Raw genomic sequence first — 12,269 nt, 5'->3', positions numbered from 1 at the left:
GCCTCTTCATATAACCTTGTGGTGGGTCATGTGTGACCTCTGTTTTCATGGGACTTTGTATCAAAGCCTCATTTAGAAACTTTGCATTGCCCTTGGTATAATATTATAGCCCCTAAGGATAGAATAAGATAGAAGAAAAATTTCTTTTTGCTAGCAGTAGAACAAGAGCTCTCCCCCCCACACTCTTAATCAATTGCCCTGTTGAATGAATGAGGTGTGGATGAGCAAGGCATGGAAGGCAGCACCTCCAGACAGCCTCAACTGTTGGAGAGGGGCTGGGAGCCAGACCCAAGGACAATAAAAGGTGTCAAGTGGGCTCATTAAAGACAAGCAGATATACTGACGGCCTGGGGGGGAGGGGGTTAGAAGTGAGCACCTTCTTTTGGAAACACCCTCTTTGCAGCATTGGGACAACACTCAAAAGAAAGCAGCACAAAGGACCAATGGACACAGACACAGAGTTTGAATCTGGTATAGATTTGCATAAGAGGAAAGCTGCTATAAAAGTGAGGTGTCTTGCAGAGGACCCCGGGTCTCGTCTTGTCAACATGGGAGCATCGATCCGGATCGGCAGAAGCCCGGCTCCACCCCCTCCCCCATCTAACTCACCTGGCCAGTGAAGTTAAGGGGAGCAACTAATTGGTAACAACAAGACGGAGTGTGTTTGTGTGTGTGTGTGAGTGTAAGTGTAATATATTATATGCATATAATACAGTGTTAATGAAAACATGTATTACTAATAAATGTGGCGTTTTGTCTTATTCCCCCTGAAAAGATCCTGTGCAGTACTTCAAGTACAACATACTTCGTTATTGTTTTGTCCTTATGGTCCCCACTTCTCTCTGGTTTATCTGTCTGGTGCTTTGATTGTTTCTGGCTGTTGCATAATTAATTTGACAAGATTTAAATCCACCAAGGTGGTGGGGTCTGGCAGGGTCAAGAATGATGGTGCAGTATGTTAGGATTGGTCAGGAATGATTTTGCAAGACTTCAGTGAAATGATTGGTTAAGGTGCAGCTAAGCAGGACTCAAGTTTCACTATATAAACTGGGGTCCAAGGGGAGCAGCTGGGAAGGAAAAAGAAAGGCAAAGGGAAGAGAAGAAGAAGAAGAAGGAGGACAAGGAAAGAGCGGGAAGGAGAAGAACTCAGCCCCAAGACACAGCCTAAGATCAAAGCCGCTAGGAATCCTCAGCACGACGGGAAGGTCAGCGGCCAGAACCCAGATGAGACCGACCTCACCGGGAAAGTCCCGCTGCCAGACCAGGACCGGGGAGCTTGGTGCTGTAGGCTTAGCGTGTTACTCTGGCTGGTGATGGGTGATAGAGGATCGGGCTATTACTGCACAAGGCTTTCCCTGGGAAAAGGCCCTGCAGCCCCGCAGAGGAGTGCGCCCGGAGCCCTAGGAATTGGGTAAAGGGGGAGCCCTGGAGTGTGCGGGTAACACATGCCCACTGCCGGCCCCCCAGGCCCATGCCCACCGCCCAGGTTGGTGCTCAGGGGCTCCTCTGAACTAACTCAGCCCGTGCCGAGCCGCCCGAGGGCCATGCCGAGCCCCTGCAGAGAGCGGCTGCCCCGTTGGAGCCCCTCGAAGTGGCCCAGCTCCGCCCCGGCGTCCCCTCAGCGTTACCTGCGCGCCTTGCGGTAGATGCCCCGGCACTGGCGCCCGTTGCCGTGCTTGCTGGGGTTGTTGGGGCTGCGGAAGGACCACTGGATGCTCTGCACACCGCACGGGCCCAGGCACTCGCCCCAGGGAGACCAGGCCGACCAGCCGCAGTTAACTAGAGACAGACACAGGGAGGGGGCGTGAGACAAGCCCCCGCAGCCAGGGGCAGTGGGACGCAGGCGAGCCAGGAACCAGCCACCCGCAGGCTCGGGAATGGAGGGGGAGCCGGGGAGCCCGGGGCCCAGCCCCACCTACCAGTGCACTCGGGGTTCTGCCGGCACCGCTTCATCTGCCCGTCCTGGCAGGCGCAGATGCGGCAGTTCACCTTCACCAGCTGGCCAGGCCAGTGGCGCACGCCCTCCACCAGGCACGGGCACTCCCGGGGGCGCACGCACTGCTGCTCGCTGTCCAGCACCAGCCCCTCCGGGCACCAGCAGCCTGCGGGGGGAGCACAGGGGCGGGTGAGGGCACACGCTCCCTCGGCCCCACTGCCGGCCATGCAGACGCCCGGCCCAGGCCCCAGCGGGGACGGGCCCTGGGTTGTCCGGAGGGGTCAGAGCAGCTTTGCCCCACCACTCTATAGGGCAGAGGGATCTCCACAGGGACCCCACCCATGGCTACAGTAACACTGGCACTGAGCCACACCCAGTACTGGTGGTTAATTTGTGCCAGGGCTTGCCAGGGCTGAGCCCCGGCACCTCTGGGCCTGGCAGTTCAGAGCCCCGGCACCTCTGGGCCTGGCGGTTCAGAGCCCCGGCACCTCTGGGCCTGGCGGTTCACAGCCCCAGCACCTCTGGGCCTGGCAGGGCTGAGATGCGGCACCTGTGGTCTTGCTGCATCAGTTATGAATGTAAAACAATTGCTTGAGCCCCGGCTCCTCTTTCATTACAACTCAAACACTGCCCAGTACCCTCCGGCTCGTGGCGCCAGCGTCTGCTCCAGTGCAGACCCACAGGGGTCGGCCTGGTCGAGCTACAGACGCGCCTAGGATAGGTGGGCAGTGAGTGCCGCTAGGCGGACGCAGTGCCCATCCGCTGGACCCCCCCGCGGCCCTCCCACCCGGCCCCCCAGATCCCATCCCCTCACCCCAGCCCCCACCCCTCACAGCCCTCCCACCCCATCCCCACCCTCCAACCCAGCCCCCGCTCCTCGCAGCCCCCCCACAGCCCTACCTGGGCTGCAGGGCCTGTCCCTCTTGCACTTGCCCTTGCTGGCCAGATCGGCACAGGACATGGGGCACGGGGCACACAGCCTGCGCACCAGGCCTGCGGGGCAGGCGGTGGCGTTGAGGCAGCCTTCCAGCTGGCAGGGCTCTGCAGAGAGACACCGGGGAGCACGGTTAGCTCACTCGGGGCTGCCCTGGCACCAAACCCAGCCCCACCACCACAGCCCAGCCCTGGGAGCTCCAGGGACGCAGCAGAGGTGCCACGGTGCCAGGCTGGGCTCGACCCTCTCGGGAGCCGGCTGCCAGGAGCAGCTGTTCTGGGCCATGGTGGCAGCATCGTAGGAACCCCCCCCCCTGCCCCCGAGCAGAGGGAGCTCCGGGGCCAACAGCAACGCAGAGCGGCTCTGGGGGGCCAAGGGCCCCTGACACCCACTCATGGGCAGGGTAGCCTGGGCAGCGAGGAAGGATCTACGACAGATGGCATCTGTGGGCTCAGGCGAGTTCCAGGCCACGGGAAAGCACAGAGAGCTGCTCCGCCCCATAGAGCCGCTCCCCAGTGTGGATGCCGGCCATGCCTGGAGCAGGGGACCCCGGCCGCAGCCCCACGGACTCACTGATCTCCAGCGTGCTAGGCGAGGCTCCGGGCAGCTCGGAGCAGTGCCGGCCCCCGTTCCGGGGCGCGATGCACCCCCGGCGCCGCACCACCACCCCGCGGCAGTCCTGGGTGCAGTTCGCCCACGTCGCCCACTCGCTCCAGGCGCCGTCCACTGCAGGGCACAGAGGGGAGAGGGCAGGTGGGACCGGCCCCGCCCACGCACTGCACCGTCTGGAGTACCCCCCGTATCGCCTGCGTGGGGCTGCAGTGATTCTGGATACATCCCCTTCTGTCGCCCCACGCCCGGCTGTACGGACACCCCTCTGTCCGCCCCGCACCCAGCTGTACGGACACCCGTCTGTCTGCCCTGCGCCCGGCTGTATGGACACCCTTCTGTCTGCCCCGCGCCCGGCTGTACGGACACCCTTCTGTTCGCCCTGCGCCCGGCTGTACGGACACCCTTCTGTCCACCCCGTGCCCAGCTGTACGGACACCCCTCTGTCTGCCCTGCGCCCGGCTGTATGGACACCCCTCTGCCCCTCTCCCAGCTGTACGGACACCCCTCTGTCCACCCCACGCCTGGCTGTACGGACACCCCTGTGTTCACCCCACACCCGGCTGTACGGACACCGCCCCCGGCCCAGTCTCACCTGGGCAGGCCAGGGCGAAGCACTGCTGGGCCTGCGTCTCCTCGCCGTGGCAATGGCGCAGGACGTCATTGGCCCGTCTGGTGCAGACCCGCCTGCGGATCTGCAGGCCCGTCCCACAAGACCGGCTGCAGGTGCTCCAGGGGGCCCAGGGGCTCCAGAGCCCGCAGTCCCGCTCGTCCGAGGGCAGCCAGCCCGAGGCCTCGCTGCCATCCGCGCAATCCGCCAGCCCATTACACACCTGCCGGGAGACCACACTGAGCCGCCCGGGGAGAGGCAGAGACCCACAGAGCTGGGGGGCAACAGTGACGGGGAGGGGAGACAGAGAGCAGGGCACAGGGCAGGGCAGGGCAGGCAGTATGGGCGGGTGAGAGAAGCAGAGACCAGCTGATATGGGGAGAAGCATATGAGCGGACAGAGCAGCGGGCACTAGGGGGCACTCTGGACTGGCACCAGGAGGCGAGGGCGGGGTGGCGCAGCTGTCCCATGCTGTGAGGATCCAGCCGGCTCTGCCCTGCGGAGAGTGGCAGCAGGGATGGAAGGGCCAGGACGGGAGATGTGGGGCTAGGCATGCCTGGCAGGCTGGCGGGGGCAGAGGAGGGTGGTGCGGCAGCCCCCAGGCTGTCTCAGCAGTTGGGAATGAGGCTGCTGGGTGCCAGGGGTGCGATGCATTGGTGAGGGGAGCATAGGGAGAAGGGGCGTGAGCCCGAGGGCACGATCCTCAGCCGGGGGAGGGCGGTGCAGATGGAGGCAGGGGTGGGGGGAGCACGGAGGCAGGCGCAGGGGACAGCCTGGGCACTGCTAGGCAGGGAGCTTGCATGTCTCAGGCCAGGGCAAAGGGGCTATGCCCAGCTCACCCAGGGGCACTGCCCTTCCTCCTCCCTGGACGCTCTGCCACGCCCCGATCGGGCAGCACCTCCCAGCCCCGCAGGCAGGGGAGTGGAGCCGGGGCAAGGCTGGGCCAGCAGCCGCACACACCAGCGTCTTGCAGCCCCTGACAGGGGGCCCTGCCCCCCAGCCCCACCCGTACCTGCTTAAAGGGGATGCATTTGCCCTCAGCACACGAGTACTCGGTGCAGGGCCCCACTGTCTGGTTCCTCTCGCCCGGCGGGACGTGGTGCTCTGCAGGGGGGCGGATGGGGGACAGTGAGAGACACAGCGGATCCACCAAGCAGAGCAGCAGCCCTCCGCCCGCCTCCCCCCGTACCCGTCACGGCCACGGCCCTCCGCCCGCTCCCCCCCGTGCCCGTCATGGCCACATCCCTCCGCCCGCTCCTCCCGTGTCCGCCACGGCCCTCCGCCCGCTCCCCCCGCGCCCGTCACGGCCACGGCCCTCCGTCCGCTCCCCCCGTGCCCGTCACGGCCACGGCCCTCTGTCCGCTCCCCCCTGTGCCCATTACAGACATGGGCCCATGTAGTTTGGCATCGTTGCCTCCCTGCAGTACAAGCTCTGATCAATGCGCCCATGTAGCCCCGTGACCCCCCTGTGCTGGCTCAGACCAATCGTCCCATCACTCTGCCAACACCCCCCCCCATGTGTTTGGCCTGTGCAGAGCCTGGAGCAGCCCCCATCCCAACAGATGTGCTGCTGGGAGCGCCCCAGGCCCATGCGATCCCCCCCAGCCGCCCTCACCGCAGGCTAGCTCGTCCTCGCCCTGGGGGCAGTCGGGCGAGCCGTCGCACACCCGGGACACGTTCACACACATGCGGTTGTTGCAGACGAAGAGCCCCGGGCAGGGTGGGATCTCCGTGGATCCTGCCAGGGAAGGAAGGGGACATAGTGAGACATAGTGACCCTGCTCTGGGGCGCGGGGGGGAGGGGCAGCACTAGGGGTGCAGGCGAGTGGGGTGTCTGGGGCGAGGGGGGAGGGGCAGCATTAGGGGTGCAGGCGAGTGGGGTGTCTGCCGTTGCCTGGGGCGGGGGGGGAGGGGCAGCACTAGGGGTGCAGGCGGGCGGGGTGTCTGCCGTTGCCTGGGGCGGGGGGGGAGGGGCAGCACTAGGGGTGCAGGCGGGCGGGGTGTCTGCCGTTGCCTGGGGCGAGGGGGGAGGGGCAGGGGCAGCACTAGGGGTGCAGGCGGGTGGGGTGTCTGCCGCTGCCTGGGGCGGGGGGGGAGGGGCAGCACTAGGGGTGCAGGCGAGTGGGGTGTCTGGGGCGAGGGGGGAGGGGCAGCACTAAGGGCGCAGGCGGGTGGGGTGTCTGGGGCGGGGGGGAGGGGCAGCACTAGGGGCGCAGGCGAGTGGGGTGTCTGGGGCGGGGGGGGAGGGGTAGCACTAGAGGTGCAGGCGGGTGGGGTGTCTGCCGCTGGCTGGGGCGAGGGGGGAGGGGCAGCACTAGGGGTGCAGGCGGGTGGGGTGTCTGCCGTTGCCTGGGGCGGGGGGGGGAGGGGCAGCACTAGGGGTGCAGGGGGGTGGGGTGTCTGCCGTTGCCTGGGGCGGGGGGGGGAGGGGCAGCACTAGGGGTGCAGGGGGGTGGGGTGTCTGCCGTTGCCTGGGGCGAGGGGGGAGGGGCAGCACTAGGGGCGCAGGCGAGTGGGGTGTTGTGACGGAGCAGGGAGCAGGGCAGATTTGACCTGGGAATGTTGCAGGGGGGTTGCAGTGGGGATGTGGGACTTCCCTTGAAGGAAGCTACCTGAGCTGTAACCTGAGCCAGGAACGGGGGTGGGGAGAATTAACACCTTCTGCCCGGGAGACTGAACAAAGGAGAGGAGCAGCGGGAGGGGCTTGGGGTTTAGTTTGAGTTTGAGCTGGGTGGTGCAACACAGGGAACCCCAAGCTGGGGTCTAAGCTCCCTGAACCTCCCAGAGGGACCTAATTGAGGGGGTCTGGTCGTACCTACACGCTCTGCTTGAGACTGTGTTCCTGTCCTTAAATAAACCTTCTGCTTTACTGGCTGGCTGAGAGTCGCAGTGAATCTCGGGAAGAGGGGTGCAGGGCCCTAACTCCCCCACAATCCGCAACAACTGGTGGCAGCGGCGGGATCTACTGCACCCCGTGGACGGCGCTTCCTGCAGTAAGTGACTGGGGAGCAGTAAAACGAAGGGGGATTGACGGGGACCAGGCGCGCTGAAGAGTGAGAGAGGGACGGTTATTACCCCTGGGAGTGTGTGACCAGCGAGAAGGACTTTTGCAGTAACAGGGTCCCCCGGGGGGATCGCAGCGAGTGGTCCCAGGGGCGGAGGAGTCTGCAGCTCGACCCTGGCAGAGAGGTGGTGACCTCGAGAAGGGCTGGCACACTAGGGGGCCCCCTGGGAACTGTGGGGAGCTGTGAGCACACAGGCCGGTGAGTGGCCAGCAGGAAGATGTATGCCAAGCAGCTTAAGAGCGACCTGGTGGAGCTGTGCAAGCAGAGGCGGCTGCGCATTGGGAGGCTCACCAAAGAACAGCTCATTGCCCAGCTGGAGGCGGAAGATCGCGCGAATGAACTGATCCCTGTGTCTCAGGGAAGCAGCCTGGCAAATGCAGCGCAGGCCCCAGTGTCTGTCCCAGCTGGGAGTGGTCAGCCGGCTGCTGAGGGCTTCCCGAGACCCCTTCTTCCTATGCCTAGGGGAAGGGTGGGGAGGAGCCCAGCAAATACCGAAGGCGCCGTGACCCCCCCGGCCAGCAGGGGGTCCCCCCGGCGAAGCCCACCGGCCAGCAGAGGATCCTCCCGGCGGCGTTCGGCATCCGGGGAGCGGAATTGGCTGGAATGGGAGAAAGAGCTAAAACTGAGAGAGCTGGAGGATCGTGAACGACAGAGACAGCATGAACGGGAGGAGAAAGAGAGACAGCATCAGCGTGAACGGGAGGAGAATGAGAGACAGCGTCAGCATGAAGAGAGACAGAGACAGGAGAATGAGAGACAGCGTCAGCATGACCTGGAACTGGCGAGATTGAAGGGCAGCGAACCCCCGGCTGCGGTGAGTGAGGGGGGACCCAGGACTGCACGGAGCTTTGATAAGTGCATCATGGCCCCATACAAGGAGGGGGAGGACATGGATGACTTCCTGGAGGCCTTTGAGACGGCCTGCGAGCTGCACCGTGTGGACCCCGCGGACAGACTCCGGGTCCTTACCCCCTTACTGGACCCCAAATCCGTGGCATTGTACCGCCAACTGGGAGAGGCAGAGAAAGGGGACTACGAACTATTCAAAAGGGCCCTGCTACGAGAGTTTGGGCTGACTCCTGAGATGTACCGGGAAAGGTTCCGGAGTCAAGATAAAACCCCTGAGATCTCATATCTGCAACTAGCCGTCCGCATGGAAAGATACGCCAGCAAGTGGGCTGGTGGGGCCCCGACGAAGGAGGACCTGATTAAACTGCTGGTACTGGAGCAACTGTATGAGCGGTGCCCATCCGACCTGAGGCTGTGGTTGGTGGACAGAAAGCCAGAGAACCCGCGACACGCCGGGCAGCTGGCTGATGAGTTTGTAAAGAGCCGGTCAGGGGGTGGCAGGGAGGAGCCCCAAAGGAACAGGCCCGCCGCGATGCAGAGAGAGAGTCACCCTGGGACCTCCCAAAGGGGGAATATGGGGAATCCCCTCCCACGGGGAAGGCCCAGCATCAGGGACAACCGACCGGCTCGAGGGGACCCACGGGACCTGAGCTGCTATTACTGCGGCCGAAGAGGCCACGTTCGGGCCCAGTGCCCCAAGCTCAAGGACAGACTGAGCAGACCGAACCCGCACCGGGTTAACTTGGTAGAGGCCCAGACGGACGAGGGGCAGGCTTCCCACGCAAGAGGGGCTGGCAGCTTATCAACTGCTCAAGAGAGAGAAGGGCCCCCGGCCAGCTTCTCTGGGGGGCCAGATGCTCCGGATTCAAAGTTCTCCGTTTACAGGGTTGGCGCGGGGCTGTCCCTGCGGAGCGAGTGCCTTGTTCCCCTGAAGGTGGATGGGAAGAAAGTTTATGGATACTGGGACACGGGCGCAGAGGTGACACTGGCCCGGCCCGAGGTGGTGGCCCCAGATCGGGTGGTGCCCAACACCTTCCTGACCCTGACCGGGGTGGGCGGGACCCCATTCAAGGTTCCCGTAGCGAGGGTACACCTGAAATGGGGGGCCAAGGAGGGCCCCAAGGACGTGGGAGTGCACCACCATTTGCCCACTGAGGTGTTGATGGGGGGGGACCTAGAGGACTGGCCAAGCAGCCCCCAGACCGCCTTAGTCGTGACCCGTAGCCAGAGCCGGCGAGGGGCACTACGCCCGGACCCTGGGAAGGATGTCCCACCGGAGGCACCGAACCCTTCCCGGGTGGGGAGGGAACACCCAAGGACAGGCCGCGGGGTGGCTGGGGCTTCCGACCCAGCCGACAAGAGGGAGCAGGTCCCCATCCCTTCCCCAGCCGCCGAGTTCCAGGCCGAGTTGCAGAAGGACCCCTCCCTGCGGAAGCTAAGGGGCCTGGCTGACCTCAGTGTGGTACAGACCATGAGGAGAGGATGCAAGGAGAGGTTCCTGTGGGAGAAGGGGTTCCTGTACCGAGAGTGGGCTCCCCCGGGGGAAGTGGAGTCGTGGGGGATCAGGAGGCAGCTGGTGGTTCCCCAGAAGTTTCGCCACAAGCTACTGTACCTGGCCCATGACATCCCTCTCGCAGGGCACCAGGGGATCCGGCGCACCAGGCAGAGGCTGCTACAGAACTTTTACTGGCCCGGGGTCTTCACCAACGTCCGGCAGTACTGCCGATCCTGTGACCCCTGCCAGAGGGTGGGGAAGGCCCGGGACAAGGGGAAAGCAGCATTGAGACCTTTGCCCATCATAGAGGAGCCTTTCCAGAAGGTGGCCATGGACATAGTGGGACCTCTCAGCAAGACGACCCGGTCTGGGAAGAAATACATCCTGGTGGTGGTAGATTTCGCCACCCGCTACCCCGAGGCAGTGCCCTTATCATCCATTGAAGCAGACACTGTGGCGGATGCGCTGCTGACCATTTTCAGCCGAGTGGGGTTCCCCAAGGAAGTCTTGACGGACCAAGGGTCCAACTTCATGTCGGCCCTACTCCGGTGCTTGTGGGAGAGATGTGGGGTCCGGCACAACTGGGCCTCAGCATATCACCCCCAATCCAACGGGCTGGTGGAGAGGTTCAATGGGACGCTAAAAATGATGCTGAAAACATTTATGAATCAGCACCCGCAGGACTGGGACAAGTACTTACCTCACCTGCTGTTTGCGTACAGGGAGGTACCCCAGGAGTCTACCGGGTTTTCGCCTTTCGAACTGCTATATGGAAGGCGGGTAAGGGGGCCCCTGGACCTGATGAGAGACGAATGGGAGGGGAAGGCCACTCCTGACGGAGAGTCGGTGGTGGAGTATGTCCTGACCTTCCGGGAACGACTTGCCGAGCTCATGGGCCTGGCCAGGGAGAATCTGGCCAGGGCCCAGAGGAAGCAGAAGGTCTGGTATGACCGCACAGCACGGGCCCGCGCCTTCGCCACTGGGGATCAGGTGATGGTCCTCATCCCCGTGAGGAAAAACAAACTCCAGGCCGCCTGGGAAGGGCCCTTCAAGGTTGTCAAGCAACTAAACGAGGTAAACTATGTGGTGGAGCTGTCGAACCGGGCACACCACCACCGGGTGTACCATGTGAATATGATGAAGCCATATTATGACAGGGGGAATATGGTGTTGGCCGTGTGTGGACAGTGGGAGGGGCAGGGAGATGACCCTTTAGTAGATCTATTCCCTGGGACAAGAGTTGGCTTCCCCCTGGAAGCAATTCCCCTCTCTGATCGGCTAACCCCTGCCCAGCGAGCTGAGATCGGAGGGGTGCTGCATCTGTACCAGCAGCTGTTTTCCAACCAGCCTGGACGCACTAATCTGACTGTCCACCGGGTGCAGACAGGATCGCACCCGCCTATAAAATGCTCCCCCTTCCGAGCCACAGGGAAAACTGCTCAGGACCTGGAAAGAGAGGTCAATGACATGCTGGCTTTGGGGGTGATCCAGCCGTCTTCCAGCCCTTGGGCCTCGCCGGTGGTGCTGGTCCCCAAAAAGGACGGGTCGATCCGGTTCTGTGTGGACTATCGGAAGCTCAATGCCATCACTGTGGCCGATGCCTACCCCATGCCCAGGCCGGACGAGCTCCTAGACAAGCTGGGAGGTGCTCGGTACCTTACCACCATGGATCTTACAAAGGGCTATTGGCAAGTGCCGCTGGATGCAGATGCCAGGCTGAAATCGGCCTTTGTCACCCCTCTGGGGCTCTATGAGTTCCTGACCCTGCCCTTCGGCCTCAAGGGAGCGCTGGCCACCTTCCAGCGCCTGGTGGATCAGCTACTGAGGGGGATGGAGAGTTTTGCCGTGGCGTATATCGATGACATCTGTGTCTTTAGCCAGACCTGGGAGGACCACATATCCCAGGTTAGACAAGTGCTGGACCGACTCCAGAAGGCTGGGCTGACCGTAAAACCGGAGAAGTGCAAGGTGGGGATGGCTGAGGTATCCTACCTAGGCCACCGGGTGGGAAGCGGCTGCCTAAAGCCGGAACCAGCCAAAGTGGAGGTGATCAGAGACTGGCCCGCTCCTCAAACCAAAAAGCAGGTCCAAGCCTTTATTGGGATGGCAGGATACTATCGGAGGTTCGTGCCCCACTTTAGCGCCATAGCCGCCCCCATCACTGAGCTGTGCAAGAAGGGGAAGCCAGACAAAGTGGTCTGGACCGAGGAGTGCCAGGAGGCTCTCCGGGCGCTGAAGGAGGCTCTGGTCAGTGGCCCAGTTCTGGCAAACCCAGACTTTGACAAGCCCTTTATGGTGTTCACCGACGCCTCAGACACAGGACTGGGGGCGGTGTTAATGCAGGAGGATGAAAAGGGGGAGAGACACCCCATCGTGTACCTGAGCAAGAAGTTGCTACCCCGGGAGCAGAACTACGCGGCCATCGAGAAGGAATGCCTGGCCATGGTGTGGGCCCTCAAGAAACTAGAGCCATATCTCTTTGGGCGTCACTTCACCGTGCACACCGACCACTCTCCCCTGACCTGGCTGCACCAGATGAAAGGAGCCAACGCCAAGCTCCTGAGATGGAGCCTGCTCCTGCAGGATTATGACATGGACGTGGTCCATGTGAAGGGACGTGACAACCTGATAGCGGACGCGTTGTCCCGGAGAGGGAGCCCTGAACTTCCCCAGGTCACTGGTCAGAGTGACCCCGCTCAGTTCAGTCTCGAAGGGGGGAGAGATGTGACGGAGCAGGGAGCAGGGCAGATTTGACCTGGGAATGTTGCAGG

At 63.1% G+C, this 12,269-nt stretch overlaps 1 protein-coding gene across 1 annotated transcript in view; it reads right to left on the bottom strand.

Annotated features, from left to right (window-relative positions):
• Positions 1 to 12,269, bottom strand: part of LOC128831358 (SCO-spondin-like) — a 141,278-nt gene that overhangs the window by 87,318 nt on the left and 41,691 nt on the right. Inside the window, exons 32-38 of the mRNA XM_054017670.1 lie at positions 5,705 to 5,827; positions 5,102 to 5,193; positions 4,075 to 4,312; positions 3,444 to 3,596; positions 2,837 to 2,977; positions 1,920 to 2,102; positions 1,629 to 1,779 (exon numbers count right to left, since the gene is read on the bottom strand). Of these exons, the coding sequence (XP_053873645.1) occupies positions 1,629 to 1,779; positions 1,920 to 2,102; positions 2,837 to 2,977; positions 3,444 to 3,596; positions 4,075 to 4,312; positions 5,102 to 5,193; positions 5,705 to 5,827 (1,081 nt within the window). The remainder of the gene's footprint in view (positions 1 to 1,628; positions 1,780 to 1,919; positions 2,103 to 2,836; positions 2,978 to 3,443; positions 3,597 to 4,074; positions 4,313 to 5,101; positions 5,194 to 5,704; positions 5,828 to 12,269) is intronic.

The sequence above is a fragment of the Malaclemys terrapin genome, chromosome 2, assembly GCF_027887155.1.
Source record: "Malaclemys terrapin pileata isolate rMalTer1 chromosome 2, rMalTer1.hap1, whole genome shotgun sequence".
NCBI classification, from domain to species: Eukaryota; Metazoa; Chordata; order Testudines; family Emydidae; genus Malaclemys; species Malaclemys terrapin.
This window is presented reverse-complemented; position numbering and strand designations above follow the sequence as displayed.